The following is a 16,477-nucleotide window of genomic DNA, read 5'->3' on the forward strand; positions in this document are numbered from 1 at the left end:
GGGCTGCTTGGAGAGGATCTCAGGACCCCTGCAGAGATCTGGCCACCTTAGAGCATCTCTTCAGAGAGGGCCAAGTGGAGAGTGCAGCTTCTCAGCATGGTTGACTCAGGTGCCGTTGTGAGTGTGAACCACTGATCAGCAGAGGACAGACTTCCCCCAACCCCAACAAATAAAAGTGTCATTTTTGGGTAGGTGATATATAGTTTGGGAGCCTGCACTGGCATGAAATTCATGCCCAACTCTCGTCCCATGGGCAGTAGCCTCCTAGAAGGTTCTTGAAGAGAAAGCAGTTAACCACATCTTCTTTCTAGAGGGGTTCAGGAGGCTTGGATAAGCAGATGCCCCTGACCATGTGGGAAGTGTAGCCTCCATGCAGAAAGTCTGAGTCTGTGCAGCCTTTGAACATTCCAGAGCTTCCTGCGGCCCCAGCTACCTTTCACCTAACTTTGGGCTGTGCCTGAGGGATGGGGTGAGGTCTGGGCCGCCCCACTTTAGGGACTTTTAGTCTTTGTCCTGATCTGGTGTGTACTTTATTTTTATTTTTTGTTTAGTGGTGGAAAATTTTTACATTGTTATTTTATGCAAGCACATTGTTCAGTTGACTTAATGAGTTTTTAAGTACCTAGAAAAGGGGTGGATAAGAAAAATTAGAATTTTCCTAGAATAGCTTTTTAATATTTATGATGTGATTTTTCTTTAATTGCAACTTGAATTATTTGAACCTTCATTATTTGAATATCTAGGTTAAAAAGCATGATGTTCAGCTTCCTGCCATTCTTGACTCTCAGCCTCACCAAGCGGCAAGCAGGCCCTATGCACAGCAGATCAGCCATGACTTCCAGCCACTGAAGGGCACATTTGAGGAACCCTTCATTCCCCCAGTGACTCACCCTACAGACTTCAAACTCATGGTCACCTTCATTATAGACAGCAGAGGGAGCCAGGGAGATAGAGCTAGCTGGAAGAAGACCTTACACTGTAGATGGGCTTTTCTTTGGGCCCCAGCTCACAAAAAAGTGACATGAAGACTTATTATTAATTATGAAAGTTCAGCCAATAGCATAGACTTGTTCCTAACTAGGTTTTTTTTTTTTTTTTTTTTTAGTTTTTCGAGGCAGGGTTTCTCTGTAGCTTTGGAGCCTGTCCTGGCACTAGCTCCTGTAGACCAGGCTGGCCTAGAACTCACAGAGATCCGCCTGTCTCTGCCTCCCGAGTGCTGGGATTAAAGGTGTGCGCCACCACCACCGCCTGGCATCTAATTAGTTTTTATAACTTAAATTAACCCGTATCTTTTAATCTGTGTTTCTTTATGTAGCTTTGTTACATTTATTCTGTACTCCCCATCCTGCTTCCTCTCCTTCTGGCTGGCGATTCTACCCTTCTTCTTCCCAGCATTCTCTTGGCCCTGAAAATCCTGCCTAGCTATTGGCTGTTCAGCTTTTTATTAAACCAATCAGAGTGACACATCTTCACAGTGTACAAAAAGATTATTCCACAACATTTTCCCCTTTTTGTCTAAATAAGAAGGGATGGGTTTTTTTTTTAACTGTAACACAGTAGAACTATATATAATAAGAACATATACCTCAGCTCATACGAGAGACTTCAGGACTAGGAAGCAACATTTGGCTCAGTTTGGAACCTTTTTTTTTTTTTTAATTTTCTCAGGTCTTATATATGAAAGTATATAAGAAAATGCAGCCACCATGTTCCACACCCTTTGTAGATGGATTTTCCTTTGGGCCACTGGCTCACAAAAAAAAAAAAAAAAAACGACACAGAGACTTATTATTAGTTATGAAAGCTTGGCCGGTAGCATAGGCTTATTTGTAACTAGTTCTTATAACTTAAATTAACCCCTCTCTTCTAATCTACATTATTTTCTGTGGCTAGGTTATCTTTACTCTGTGCTCCACATCCTGGTTCCTGTCCGTTTGGCTGCTGACTCCCCCCCTTCTTCCCAGCATTCTCTCTGCCCTGAAAATCCTGCCTAGCTATTGGCCGTTCAGCTTTTTATTAAACCAGTCAGAGTGACACGTCTTCACAGTGTACAGAAAGATTATTCCCCAACATTACACTGTGGCCAGTCTCCTCTGTCCATGTCCTACACAAACAACAGTGCCATCCTAAAAGAAGTCTGCTGAATAGAATTTTGATTCCCAGTCCCAAGTTAGAATGTTAATATTAGTTTGTGAGACCTATAGAACTGTTGGCAATAAATATTTACTTAGCAACGACTGCTCACTGGAAGCAGACACTTAAGTGGCCCTGCTCATTTGGGCTGGGGAGGGTGTTGTGATCAGACTCTCTGCTTTCTTGGGCATCGTTGGCACAAACAGGGTAAGGGAGATGTTAAGGAGAAGCAGCCTCTTCCAGTGACAGTGGCTCCAGCTGTGGAGGCTCGGGTCTGTTGGAAGCATTAAGAATGCTGTCCTATAGACCTGCGGTTGGTGGCCTGCCTTGACTCTTCTGGGTCCTGCTTCTACAGGGGCACAGCGGTCTGCAACACATGCTTCATTGCTGAGCATTGATTTCGTCCCTTAAGTGATTCTTCACCAATCCTTCCTAGGACCAGACAGCTCACAGGAATGCCTAACGTAGCAGAAATAATGATGGGCTAACTTAAAGCAGCTTTGGGAAGGCTTCCTGTTTTCCTTCCCAAAGCAAATCAGCTTCCTAATTAGTTACGTGTGGCTGGAAAGCTCAGCTCCTTCGAGCCTGCAAGCCTTCGCTCTGCTTCCGCTTGTGACCTTCGTGTCTGCCACAGGAACGGCGCGGCTCCTTTTCTGTCTCACTCGTGTTCAAAGAACTCGTGGCAGGCTGTAGTCACCATGGAGACGAAGGCCATAAATTCCTGGAAGTCACACTCTCCATCTCCATCTTCATCCAGTGTTTCCATGACTTTGTCCACGACTTCCTGTTCTTTGATTTCCTGAGAGAGAAAAAAAGAAAAGCTGATTAAGTCCTTTCTAGATGTGATATAGAGCTATCAAAATGTTATTAAAAGTACTAGGCTGATCATTTGCATCAGAAAAACAATCCCAATGTAGGAAATGAGAAATTCTAGCAGTCCTCTGTGAGCCAGGGACAGCCAGCCAGAGGGAAGCGGGGAGGGTCTGTGCCTGTCCTCTTCCCTCTGGTCTAGTGGGACCCGGGGTTACTTTAAACTAGGGAACCAAGAAGAAACAGATGGCACTGGAACACGTGTGCAGTGAACTCAGTGCTCCTGAGCACACATGCGTTTGTGAGCCATGCAGACTCACTAAAATAACCCTTGGGGATGTGTCAGAGCTGCTAGTTGTCCTGTCCTTCTGTCTTCTTGAGTTATTCCCTAGGTGTCATAGGCTTTTTCCTGACAGTTCTGACTCCAAAACCTGATGGATGGTAAGGCTACTAACTGATGCCCAGACCAGAAGAAATGGTGAGGGTGCAGACTCTGAGCACTGAAGATCCTCAGTTCTGTTTCAGTGAACAACCCTGCTCCCCAATCCCCTATCCCCCGCAGAAGAGCTCTGAGGAGAAGTCAAGGGCTTCCCTTAGTTCCAAAGATTCAGGTGTAAACGATGGTAATTCCCAGCAGCTCATGAGAACTTTGAAATATCTTCCAAAACATAGAGGGCACAGTATAGTTCCTCCAGTTATACCACAGGTGCTATGATTCTGATGCTACGTGTCCTCCAGAGGCTCCTTGGTGCCAGCCCATGTCACCACAGGGAGGTGGTAGAACCTTTGGGAGGAAGTGATCACTAGGCCATGCCCTTCCTTTCTTTGTTTCCCTCCTTCGGGTGGGCACCGTCATCAAAGGCTCCCTGATCCCCTCCTTTGAGCTGATTATCTCTAGTACTTTTGTTAAGCCAAGCCAGCAAACATATAGGATACCTTGAAATCTTAACATAAGCTATCATTAATAAGTGTGACACCATGTTTTTCAGTCCTACAATCATGGTAGCAGCAAGTGTTTTAAGCTTCTATCTATAGAGCTTTGATTCTGTGTAAAGAGCCCAGCCTGCTCATCTCACAACCACATACTTGCCCTTAAAGATGAAGAGGTAAGACTCTTCGGTTAAGTCGAGAGGTAGAATGGGTGTGGCGATAACTGAATGCCTGAGAAATCAATCCTCCTAAGTGGAGACTTCTCCAGCAAGCCCACCAGCCTGCTACCTACACAGCAATGAAGTAACTGGCTGAAGTGGAAGAAGGAAAACTCCAGCCAGACATCCAGCCACAGTATCAATATGGACCCAGTTAACTTGGGGTGTGACTTCCTACTACCATATGACAGGGCTGTGCACTTGATCGAACACTGATCAGTTTTCCTCGGACTGTGTGGTTTGCTGCGTCTATGACCGGTGAGCTTCCTGTGGTCAGATGCATCGTATACCACCAGTATTTCCATCTTTTCTCACTCAAGGTGTGCCATGAGCCAGCCTTGGTTTAGGGGACCAAGGGAGCATGGGTGGCAGCTGGATTACAGTTCACTTCCACGGGAACTCTTGGCTTATGGACAGTAGAAACACTAGCACGTGATTCCAGGGCCGAGGAGAATGGGGAGTGAGTGCTTTCACCATCCGAATATTAGGCACCAGGAGAAGAACAGGGCCTGCCAGGCACCCTTGTGCCTCTTCCTAAGTGGACTCCAAACTAAACTTGTGCCTGGTCAATGTCATATGTTTCCGGGAGCCCCCTCCTTCCCTCGATCAAGTGTTCACTCATGGATATGCTAGGTTGGGTGCTTGGTGGACCTGTGTCCCTCGAGTATTGAATGCTCAGTAAATGTTTGTTTTCCATCTGACATTTCTTACCTCTGTAGTCAATACCAGACAGCTGGACAAAGCCAAAAGATTTCTTCCCCCCAAAAAAATCTCATGCTTAAAAAGAGTGTGTGTGTGTGTGTGTGTGTGTGCATACATACTCTCAGGCTATGGTAAACGTGGATCCCAGGGTTCAAACTCAGATCATCAGGCCCGGTGGCAGGTGCGTTTACCTGCTAAACCACCTCACTGGTCCAGTTCTGCTTCCGGGTCGAGAGGCGTTATCCTTGCATGGCTGAGCCTGGTCTCCTGCTTTCACTCTAAGTACTAAGACTACAATGTGCACCCCCATGACCAGCTGGCAGTTCTTGAGTGTTAGTGCCGTCATCACCAGTGGACCCTTCGATTCAAGGGACAGAAACAGCCCATCTACGCTTATTCGTGGAGGGCTTAGCTGTCTGAACAAGCTTCCAGAAGCAACCCGGGCATCCAGAGACGGAAGCCGTCTGAGAACCGTTTCTAGCGCAGCTCAGAGATCCTTCTGTAAGGCTTACCTCCAGGAAGTGGGAGAGCTCATTGTTGATGAGCTCCTTGAGTTCTGATTTCTTCAGCTTGTGCTTGTCACCCTCGCGCCCGGAATACTGATGGAAGATGTCAATGAGGGCCACCATGGCCTTCTCCAGCTCAGACATCCTGGAGGCTGCAGAAGAAAGACAGCTTTACATGGTTTCCACCCTGTTCTTTAAAGAGTTTAATAGGCGGCTTGCAGACCTCAGCCCAAATGAGGGATGGAGAAGTCTGGCCAGGAGAGGCATTCTGCGACTCCACAATGACCACAGACCATTCTCTGCCTTCTAGGCCCGCCACGTCCCTTCTGTGTCCCCGTGGGCCACAGGATTAAGTTTCCAGGACAATTGGCTTCTGGTTGGGTTATGTCTATGAGGAAGTAGCAAAGGTCACTCAGAATGCCAGGGGATGATTCCAGCTTTCCCTGGTGGCCCCCCAATCCTGGAGCTCACCAGGGTGTCGCATTAGCTGGTGGATTTGAGGACACTAAGATGACAAGCAGCTGGAACATATAAAAAAATCAAGTCCACAGTTTTTAAAAGCAGTAAACAGTATCCTCATTTAGCAATAATGTCAGGGGTTAGGAAGACAAATGCAGAAGAAAAGAATTGTGCTTCCAGAAGAGCCTGAGGAACAAGAACAGGAGCATCCTGGCGAGTTTTATATCAACTTGACACAAGCTGAAGTCCTATCTGAGAGGAGGGAACCTCCACTGAGAAAATGTTCCGGAAGAGCCAGCTGTAGAGCATTTGTCTTAAGTAGTGGTTGATTGGGAAGGGCCCAGCCTGTTGTGGGTGGTTCCATCCGGAGGCTGGCGGTCCTGGCTTCTGTAAGAAAGCAGACTGAGCAAGGCAGTAAGCAGCCCCCCTCCATGGCCTCTGCATCAGCTCCTGCCTCCAGGTTCCTGCCCTGCTTGAGTTCCTGTCCTGACTTCCTGTAATGATGAACTGTGATGCAGAAGCAGAGTAAACCCTTTCCTCCCCAGCTTGCTTTTTAGTCGCGGTGTTTCATCACGGCAATAGAAACCTAACGAAGACAAGGAGCTTATCTTTATTTGAATTAATATATAAATTTAAGCTGTTGAAATAAAAATTATGAGTGAGATTTTTTGGGGGGAGAGGTGACAAACATTAAAACTGTAAAATTCATCTGGGAAATAATCGTAACACTGCCCCGTTCTGAAAGACAGCAGTGAAATGACCTTCCAGAAACATTAGTCCAAGGTCATTTGATTCTGCTGGTGTCCTAACACCGGGAAACCAGGGCACCACAGCCAGGCGTCCCATGCCTATTCATTAGCCTGGCCCCAGCACAGGGGCTTCTTTGTGAGCAGGAATGCCAGCGAGGAGCAAACAGCCTTCGCAGCGGGCACCTGATGCACAGCCAGCGCCTGAAGAGACTGGGGGTGCATGCTGGGAGGGCCACTCGCTTCTCAGAGTGACTCAGTTAACAAAGGCAGCCTGTGGCTCTGTTCAGAAAACAGCCACTTGGGCAGAGACATGTGACAGCTCTTGGCCTTGAGTTCTGATCCTTAAAGCAGAACCTGCACTGTCATAACTAAAAACAAGCAACAACAAAATGGTTGAAATCTCACTCCCATGTTGAATATTTTACATTTTAGAATAAAACTTTGTTAACTTTTTAGATTTTTTTTTATTAATGATCTTCCAAAGGAAACAGATTGAAGGTTTTTACCTTGTCTGCTATTTGGTTTGCTAAAGTTCTACAAAGTAAAGGTACTTTGTTTTGCTCAGAAATCCCAGACTCCTGGAGGACCTCATATAAGCAGAACTATCCAGAGGGACTAAAGTATAATATTTTATTCTCTTAGTTTAAAAAAAATCTACATATATGGGTGCATGCTTGTCTCTAGTGTATACATGCCTGGTGCCTGCAGAGGCCGGAAGAGGGTGTCGTAGCCCCTGGAACTAGAATTACTGGCAGCTGTGAGCTGCGTATGGATCTCTCCAGCCCCAGCTATAGGTTTTTTAGTTTGTTTTTATGAAAGAAAATAAGTTTAGTTCCTGTAAAGAACAGTGAAAAGGGCAGAGAATTGCTTTGTTTTGTTTTGTTTTGAGACAGGGTTTTACTATGTAGCTTTGGAGCCTGTTCTAGAACTAGCTCTTGTAGACCAGGCTGGCCTCGAACTCACAGAGATCCACCTGCCTCTGCCTCCTGAGTGCTGGAATTAAAGGCGTGTGCCACCACCGCCCAGCTTGCCTTCTTCTTTTTTTTTTTTTTTTAGATTAAGCTAAGGTTTCACTGACCCCAGGCTCTCTTCTAAGTCATGGTCTTCTTGCCTCTGACCCCTGACCGTTGGCCCATACCCAGCACAGTTACTGATTAAAAAAATAAATCTTGAGAAACTCTGTATTATGCTTGACACTTCTCAAGGTCTTGGCTGTGGGAGGAAAGGGTTAACATAGATTTTTGGATGAGGACTAGAAATTAAAAAGAAAAGGCATTACACATATCCCATATGCTAGAAACATCCACCAGATTCAACTGTTTTCATAACCACATTACAAATTCCCGCTGTTCTTCCTTTCATCTAAAGAAGCATTGGCTTGTAGTTGGCCCTCAAAGACAGATGCAGCAAATGCCCCTGTGAACATTCTGCATTCGTCTTTTGTAAGGAAAGCAGAGGACTTGCGCTTCTGGGAAAAATGCCGCCTGTAAGGTAAGAGGCCCTCATGGAGACTGTCCCTCCGCAGGCGGTAATGGAAAACAGAGCCCATTCCTAACCCCTGTTTCTTTATGCCAATTCATAATTATCTGAAAAGATTTAACTTTTTTTTTTGTGGTGTCTGGAGATGTAGGAGCTTAGCATTTCAAATAGAGAAACTAGAAAAGCCTGCAGGGGCGCTTCAGGGTCACGGGGGGGGGGGGGGGGGGGGTAGTGAAGCGGCTGCGAGGAAGGGGGAGCTCTACCTGAGGATTGGGGCTAACCATGCACCAGGAGAGAAAAAGCTTGCCTTCGGAGTTAGAAAAGAAGCAATATATATGTGCCACCTCTGAAAACACCAACGGTCGTTCTGAGTCATCCAAAATGACTTTAGGTTTCCCTGTCTTCATGAAAATAAAACTGCAGACAATATCAATATCAACAACGGTCATAAGAAAACAGTGAAGTCAGGCTTAAATCACAGAATGTCATCGGCAATTTTGAAATGCTGCCGAATGTCCCCAAAGGGCCTTCCATTTTCAGCTCTCCATCCCACCCCTCCACCCCTCACCTTTCTAGGAAAGAAGAGGAAAAAGAGCGGTTTTTCTTGAGTCCTGTCAGTGGCTCTGTCTCACCTCCTGGTCACCTTTTGCTGCTGGTGTCCTCTCTGGCTTCGGTGTCTGAGTGGCAGGAGCGTAGACAGAGCAGCTTCTTATTCCTCTTCCAGAGAGGACTGGGTGTGGGCTTGGCGCAGTCCGCTGCAGGCTGAGGCTGCCAATGGGGGCCAAGGGTAGGGAGGTGCTGGACAGCCAGCCTGCATACAGGGCCCCATTGACTGCACGCCCTGGGGATTCACTGGGCAGTCACAATGATACGATCTAGAGAGAAAATGGGCCTGTCGGGCAGGAAGCGTAGAGTCAGCTTTTCTGGGGTCTTTTAAAAGTATTATTACATGAATATTGATGGGATCCCAAAGGCAAGGATGGGGTGTGGAAAGAGGAGTGAGACAGAATGGATTGATTTTTTTTAAAAAACAAGCAGAAATGCAGCCAAGAACTGGAAGCTTCTAGTGCTGGGTGCAGGAGACTGTGTACTCATGGCTGGCTTCCAAGGAGTGTTGAGCATCTTGCCTGCCTGCCAGCTTTCTGGCCCCCTCTCGCAGGTATGACATGTGGTGGATGTTGGTGCTGGCCAATGGGCTTCTCTGAACCCAGTGTGTTCAACAACCAGGACGAGGTAAATCTGTTACTGTCGCACCTCGGAAAAAGTCCTTCTTAAGAGTGGAGATGTGCCAAGGCTGTTTTAGGTCTCTCTCTTTAGCCTGGTAAAAGATTATGCATTTCTGAGCCAGAAATGCTTTAAAAAAAATAGCCTGTCCAATGCTGTGTCCCTCATCAAGGCACGGATGAACCCAGAAAGCACTCTGCGCTCCCTTTGCCCATCTGAGCAACACCACGCCCCAGCTTCCAACAGACTCAAGTGTGGGCTGTTGCTCAGAATGAGTAGTCCTTCTGACAAATCGTGTGGAAGCAGTGGTCCAGCCTCACCAAGCAAGCAGAGCATAGCCTTCCTGTTACACCTTAAGTATGGACTACTGACATGCCAGGTGGCTTCCCACTATCCCAGAGTCTTCAGCTTGGCTTGGCCGTCAATCTGTCTGTTGGTTTATCTGGACCTGTTGCTGCCCTGTTGCCGCGGCAGCCAGACTCAGGACTGTGCAACAGTGGTGGCTGTGCCTCTCTGCAGATCCCTGCTGGTTTGCTATCTCACCCCTCTCCATTTCTGCCAGTTTCCCAGCTTTAGCCCTCTAGCTTCTTAGGCCTCTTTGGGACTTCTTTAACCCTTTGTTAGCATTCTGTATCATACATATTTATATGTGATACAATTATATCTATATAAATGTCTGTGTATATGTGAATACATATTTTTTGGTGCAATATGAATGTGTGATCTGACAGTTAATAGTAAGTAATTTGTAATAATTAGTAAGTCAGATTGAGGAGAGCGAGAGTTTCCAGCAAGTTGCTGCCAGTGAAAATTTGGCATTGTGGGAAGACACCGAGAAGTCTTAGATTTGGGGTTCAGGGGACGCTGAGGCAGATTCTCCTTTTGAGTAAGAGATTTATTAGAATATTTATTAATACTATAGACAAGAGTTTTATTAGAATAATTACTAATGTTATAGACAGGATATTTATTAGATTAGTTACTAATTCTGTAGATAAGAAATTAGAATAGTTATTAACACTATAGACAGATAACAGCATAGCAGGGCCTTGGAAGAGAGGTCAGACTTATAAGGCAGAGTGGGGGTCCCTTATAGGTTTCAGAGGAAGGAAGGTTTCATGCCATAGAGTTGATGAGTAGACCATAGCACAGGCATGTGGACAGATTCCCAGTGGTGGGGATGGGTGTGTGTGTGTCCTGAATCCTGGAGAAGAATGTGGAGAAGGAGAGGAACATTTAGATGGGTACCCAGGGGCTGTGCTACAATGCCACTGTTAGCTCTTCTGATGTTTTAAAGTCTGGTAATCTGTATATGTCCTTGGAAATGAGAGTTAGGGCACCAGTGTTTCTCTCGGAATCTGGGGAACTGTGGAATCTATCAGAGGGTTAGAGATTCACAGACAGAAAGAGACTGGCCCCAAACCTAACAGACAAACACATTTCTCTATTTTTGAGCACTGTGTTCTTACAACGGTCCCTTTGAGCTCTGTACTCACAGGCATTTCCACAGCGAACTTCAGGGGATCATAGGTGGTGGTTCAGGCTTCCTTGTCCTGGCTCCCTAACCTCGCACTAGGAAGCTTCTGCAAAGATAACCTGTCATTTTCTGCAATGCCCGTCCTTCCGGTTGGGGGATGACAGCATGTTCTGGGCCCTCACTTCTCTGTTGGGTCTGGAGGAGCTGTGGTTTCTGGTTGTTCTGCTTCTCCCTTGCGTGGCTAGAGGAAAGACTCCAGGGCTCTTGTGTGGCAGGCCTGAAGCCTTGGATGAAGTTGCATGTTGAATATATAAAATCCCCAAACATGTATCATAAAATGTTGCAAACACAAAGAGCCCATTTGTTAAGGAAATGTGTACTTTCACCCAAATAAAATGCCGAAGAGTCCAAGTGCCAACCAGGAGCTCTTGGTCCAGCCAAACTCACCGTGAGTGGGTGTTGGCCAGGAAGTGGGGAAGTGACGGGTGTGAAATCACTGGAGAGCACAGCTGTCTCACAGCAGACTCATCCCGTGGTGCTCATGGATGGTTGAGGACGGACTCATGTTCAGTCTGTGGCATCTGAGGATGTTTGGGAGTTAGTGATGAAGGTTCAAATCCCGCTTTGTTTTACAACACATCTGGATACCAAAGGAACCCATGTGACCTCCAATTGAGTAATGAGGCCATGCTGACCCAGGGAATTGGGGGAGGTGGCTCTCAGGCACCCAGACTATAGGGTCCAGGACTGTCATGTTGGAAAAGGGACTCTTCCTCCTGGGCCAGCGTTTCTCCATCCAGGTGATTGACTTGGATCAGCAGACAGCTTTCTTTGGTACCCAGAGCTTCTGCCACCTTTGCCATCATTATTTCCGGTGCGTCAGAGCTTCCCTCCCTCCCGCCCAACCTTACACATTCAGTGGGCCGCTGACTCTGAGCATTTGGAGGAAGAGATTGGCCACGCTTGCTATTTGCAGGAGAAAAGGCAGCATTGTTTCTCAGACAAAGGACCCGCCACCAAGCTGCTCGGGAGGCCGCTTACAATGCCTCATGAAGATGGAGGAGAATGAGGATCTGTGTTCCGGAGGAAGTAGGTGAAAAGACAGAAGCAGCTGTGTGTGGAACAGCCAACACAAGAATCAACCGCCTTCCGACCCCACAGGAAGCCACTGCCCGGCCTGGGAGCTACAGCATTGCTGAGACAGGCTCAAGTTTCTCATGCCTCCACTCTGGTTTGTTTGAATAGTATGTGGTTTTACCCATGCTCACGTATTGACACGGATATCCCCGGTGCACTCAGCTGATGGTCATTAATATTACGAAAGTTACTATTCATGTTTATCAGAAGAAGCTGGGACTTGGTTCGAGAACCAAGCAAACCCCTCGGTTGGAGAAAGCAAAGAGCTACAAATAACAGCGATGCTCTTCTGAGACAGAGACACTAGGATCCACCATGCGAGCCAAATCATTGGCCCAATTGGAGTGTCTTGAGTCCAGGCGTCCCCCTGCTTGGTCAATTGTTATAGAATGTGAGTGTTTCCACATGTATCACATTTTCTTATTTTGTACCACACCAAATTCCATCCAAACATTTGTTTTCATTCGGAAGTCAGTAAAACCTTCCAGAAGAAGAAGCCCAGTGAGAAGCTTGGAACAGAAAGCAGGGCCCTACCATTTCTTTGCTCTGGACCCACAGGGCCAGGAAAACAAAAGGACCCAGTGCAAAGACAGCAGGACTATTGTTTTTGTGTTTGCATTTGCACCCTTGAAGTTTTGGGACAAGCTGGATGCGGGAGTGTGGGGCACAGCCACGTGAAGCTGCCGTGTGAGCGATCCCTGTGTCGTATGTACTTGGTGCTCCAGAAGTTTCACAGAGTGTGAGAGAACTATGGGAACTTCCTGGAAGTGGTGGAAGGAAAGCTGCGTTCTATCGTTGTGGAAGTCTCCCACAAGGAGTTGTTCTCATTCTACTTTTATGAAGAATCGCGGCGATCCATCAAATCATGGCGAGTTTAAGGTTGGAAAAAACTCAGGCTCATCTATCTTTTCTTTTCTTTTAACTCAGAGAAAAATATTATTCTCCACACAGTGTTGTAGCTTTGGCCATTTTTTTTAGGATGCTGTGGGCTCAGAACATCACATGTACTCAGCTACATCCTTCCAGTGAACAATTGACTGCTGCAGCTATGAAAACTGATAGTTCTACATCTTCATTTCAGCTTAGCTCCAGTAAGAATGGCTAGGAAGTGGGAATAAGTTAACTTGTTTTAGAGAGTTAAATAAGGAATAGTTAGAATCTGAACGTGCCATTGAGTGTTAATATACACAAAATGAGAAATACTCAAAGGAAGGATAAGCTATTTTATGGAATTTAAAGTAGCCAGCTGGGCTTGGTGGTGTATGCTTTTAATCCAAGCACTTGGGAGTCAGAGGCAGGCAGATCTCTATAAGTTCAGGGCCAGCCTGGTCTATAAAATGAGGTCTAGGCCAGTCAGAGCTACTTAGTGAGATCCTGTCTCCAAAAATAAGATAAAATAAAATGAATAAAAGGAATAAATCTGAGTAAGTTGATATATTTTGTGATATGTTAACATGCTTAGTATTTAAAGCTAATTATTATTGTGCTTCTGAATCTTATGTAATATTTTAGAACACATATTAGCATACATTAATTATATACAATGGATTTCATTGTGACATTTTGTATATGCATGTAATGTATTTTGCTTTTATTCATGTAATATTTTCACTTCACTTATTTAACTAATGTCTACCTGTTGAAGCCTTCTTCAAGATTCCTTGAGCAGGATTTTTACAGGTTTCTGAATTCAGCCTATGGTAGTCCCTGGCATGGCTTTGGCTGGCACTGTTCCCCATTGGAGGGCCTGAGGATCTGCTTCCAGCCCTGCCCACCTTCTTCCTGTCTGTGTGGGACTTCCTCCAGATGGGTCACGGCACACAAAGCAGACAAAGACAGCGTTTATGTAGCCAGAGCTTTTAAAAGAAAAACTCAGCCTCCAAGGATCAGAGTCCCCGATGCCTGTTGACTTTCCCAGAGAAAGGCCACCTGCTGCCTTAATCACAGCGAAGCTCACATGCATGCTTAGCCTTTGCCTTAATAGCTTCGCTTCCAGTCTGTGTTGGGTCATAGGTGGTGTGTGTGTGTGTGTCCTGACACTAGGCAGTGCAGTGGGGATACAAGTCAGGTCACTGACCCCAATAAGTAGTCAGGTGTCTTTTTGAGGCAGATTTTGCAACATAATTGACAATACCCCCCCCACACACACACACACAACCTCTGGCATAGTGGCCTATGTGCACCCATGTTCTGACCTAGCACAATGACTATGTGTACGCTCTAGGGAGGGAACTCTTGCAGGGACCACATGCTTAGCAATCAGGCCTGACTGCTTCAAGAGTACAGAGCTCTAGGTCCGAGGGGTAGAAATGGTGACCAATATGCACATCCCAGAGCTGGAAACTGCTCACGGGAGCTTGATGAAGAGGGAGTATCCTCAGAGACACACGGCATCCACAGTACAGCTTTTCAAAGAAAGCATGACATTTCCTGGCCAGGGAAAGAAGGTTAGTTGGTTCTTAGGTTTGGCCTGGCCCGGGGGGATGGGGGGAGTGGAGTGGGGTGGGGACGGGGAAGCATCTCTTCCTTGTCATGAGGGAACTTGAGGTTCAGAGGTAGAAGACTTATTCGTATCAGTGGTAAGTGTCAACACTAAGACGTGAGCTTGGGGCTTCCTGTAGAGTCTACGTTCCAACTGTGGTGCAATGCCACCTCTGCACTGAAGCACAGGAAATGTTATAGGAACAGAAATGATTTTTATGCTGGGTCTTTGGCCCAGGCTAAAGCTACTCAGAGGTCTGAGGCAGGAGGATCATGAAATCAAGTCTATTAACAAAGAACCTATTTCCAAATACAATAGAAAAGGTGCTGGAAAGTCTGGTCTATTTAGCAGATTCCTGGCCAATGAGAAACTCTGTCTCAAAGGGGGAGAAAAAGTGCACGCACCTGAGTTTGTCTACTGACCCTACATTCATGAGCACACACATGAACATACACCAACAGCAAAAAGAGGGATGAGATACAGCTAACCGTGGTCCTAGTTAGGCTTCTATCCCTGTGATAAACACCAGGACCAAATGCAGCCTGGGGAGGAAAGGGTTTATCTCATCTTCCTTCCAGGTAACAGTCCATCACTGATGGCCAAACTCGAGGCAAGAACCTGGAGGCAGGGACTGAAACAGGAGTCGTGAAGGAATGCTTTTTGCTGGCTTGTTCCTCAGGGCTTGCTCAGCCTGCTTTCTTACATAAACCAGAGCCACCAGCCCAGGGGTGAAGTGGGGCCTCCTACATCAGTCATTAATAAGACACCTCAGGGTGGTTAAGAGCACTGGCTGATCTTCTGGAGGATCTAGGTTTAATTTCCAGTGCCCACACGGTGGCTGGGAAAGAACACTCCCTTCTAGCCTCTGCAGGCATTGCATTCATGTGGTGTACAGACATGCACGCAGGCAGAATACCCATACATATAAAATTAATGATATTTTTTTCAATTAATGACTTGCACATGGTCAAGCTGATGGAGGCATTTTTCTCAATTGAGGATGACTGTTGTGTGTCAGAAAAATCTAAGCAGGACACACCAACACATTACAGTCCAACCACAACCCTTCCTTTTTGTTTGTCTCCACAATCTCATATTAATACCACGATATAAAACACAAGCGACTTTAAAAGTTTTAAAATTTTCAACACTTCTAAAAGCCCAAGTTCTCTTTAGAAGTTCAATATCTTTTTTCTTTAAAGTCCAAAGTTTCTCAACTGTGGGCTCCTGTCAAATAAAAGACAAATTAAATACTCTCTCTCTTCAAGAAGGAAGAACCAGGGTGCATGCAGTCACAATTAGATCAAAGCAAAACCAAAGCTCAGCAGAATAAAAACTTCAGTGTTTGGTGTCTGGGCTCCAAGAGGCCTGGGGGGGCTTTCCCTGCCCAGCTCTGCCCCCGCACAGTACACACATCATCTCATAGGCTCGGGCTAGTTCCTGCTCTGCTGCCATGGTGCTGGTATTTCCAACATGCTAGGGTCCCCTGCAGCTGAGGCTGCATGTACCCTTACCATCGACCCTTCCTGGCCTGTCTTCAGGACCTCGAGGCCTGCTACACAGTGCCAGGCCTCAGCTGCTTTCCATGATCCCTTCGTGCCTTCAAAACCAGTACCACCTGAGTGACTCTTATACCTGACCAAGTTCAGCTACCAGAATGAGATAAGATGTCACCTCGCCCATCTGGACCACAGCTTCTGTGTGTGGACCCTGAGGAAATAGCTCCAGAAGATTTCACTTTAATGATGCTGGTCTCTTAATCACCCCTAATTTCTCAGTTCCAGCAAACCCGCATCAATGGTGCCAGCGAAGCAAAGGTTTCACTCTAGTGTTCCTGGTCTCTTGTTAATCCCAGCCGATTATCAGACACTGCAGCTCCTTATTCAATATGATCTTTTAACTCGTTTCCCCTTTTATTTTTGAGATTACAACATAGTTACATTTTTCACTTCCCTTTCCTCTTTCCAAACTCTCTCACATGTCCTTCCCACCTCTCCTTTAAATTCATGGCCTCTTTTTTCACTAATTGTTATTGCTTGCACGTATGTATATACATACACATTCTAAATATCTTACTCGGTCCCTATAATGTGACTTGTATGTTTTCAGGGCTGACCATTTGGCACTAGACAACCAATTTGTGTGCTCTTCCCAGAGGAAGACCACCTTGC

General features: G+C 46.2%; 1 protein-coding gene across 4 annotated transcripts; it reads right to left on the reverse strand.

Annotated features, from left to right (window-relative positions):
• Positions 1 to 1,785: 1,785 nt before the first annotated feature.
• Positions 1,786 to 9,079, reverse strand: S100b (S100 calcium binding protein B). 4 transcript variants are annotated; one of them, XM_075979922.1, is made up of 3 exons: positions 8,555 to 9,079; positions 5,306 to 5,451; positions 1,786 to 2,932 (listed from the first exon to the last, which is right to left on the reverse strand). In XM_075979922.1, exons 2-3 carry the CDS (start codon positions 5,441 to 5,443, stop codon positions 2,792 to 2,794), a joined length of 279 nt encoding a protein of 92 aa, XP_075836037.1. In that variant the 5' UTR covers positions 5,444 to 5,451; positions 8,555 to 9,079; the 3' UTR covers positions 1,786 to 2,791. The 4 variants fall into 4 exon arrangements, with proteins under 4 accessions (XP_075836037.1, XP_075836038.1, XP_075836039.1 ...); XM_075979923.1 differs by having other exon boundaries at positions 8,619 to 8,981; XM_075979924.1 differs by having other exon boundaries at positions 5,306 to 5,468; positions 8,555 to 8,709.
• Positions 9,080 to 16,477: the final 7,398 nt, after the last annotated feature.

The sequence above is a fragment of the Microtus pennsylvanicus genome, chromosome 7 (assembly GCF_037038515.1).
Source record: "Microtus pennsylvanicus isolate mMicPen1 chromosome 7, mMicPen1.hap1, whole genome shotgun sequence".
Lineage (NCBI taxonomy): Eukaryota > Metazoa > Chordata > Mammalia > Rodentia > Cricetidae > Microtus > Microtus pennsylvanicus.

Bases quoted from the DNA above. Each gene is read 5' to 3' on its own strand.
- S100b (XM_075979922.1), bottom strand. From the start codon at position 5,443: ATGTCTGAGCTGGAGAAGGCCATGGTGGCCCTCATTGACATCTTCCAT. The intron at 2,933-5,305 runs GTAAGCCTTACA...TTTCTCTCTCAG, and splicing joins AGCTCTCCCACTTCCTGGAG to GAAATCAAAGAACAGGAAGT.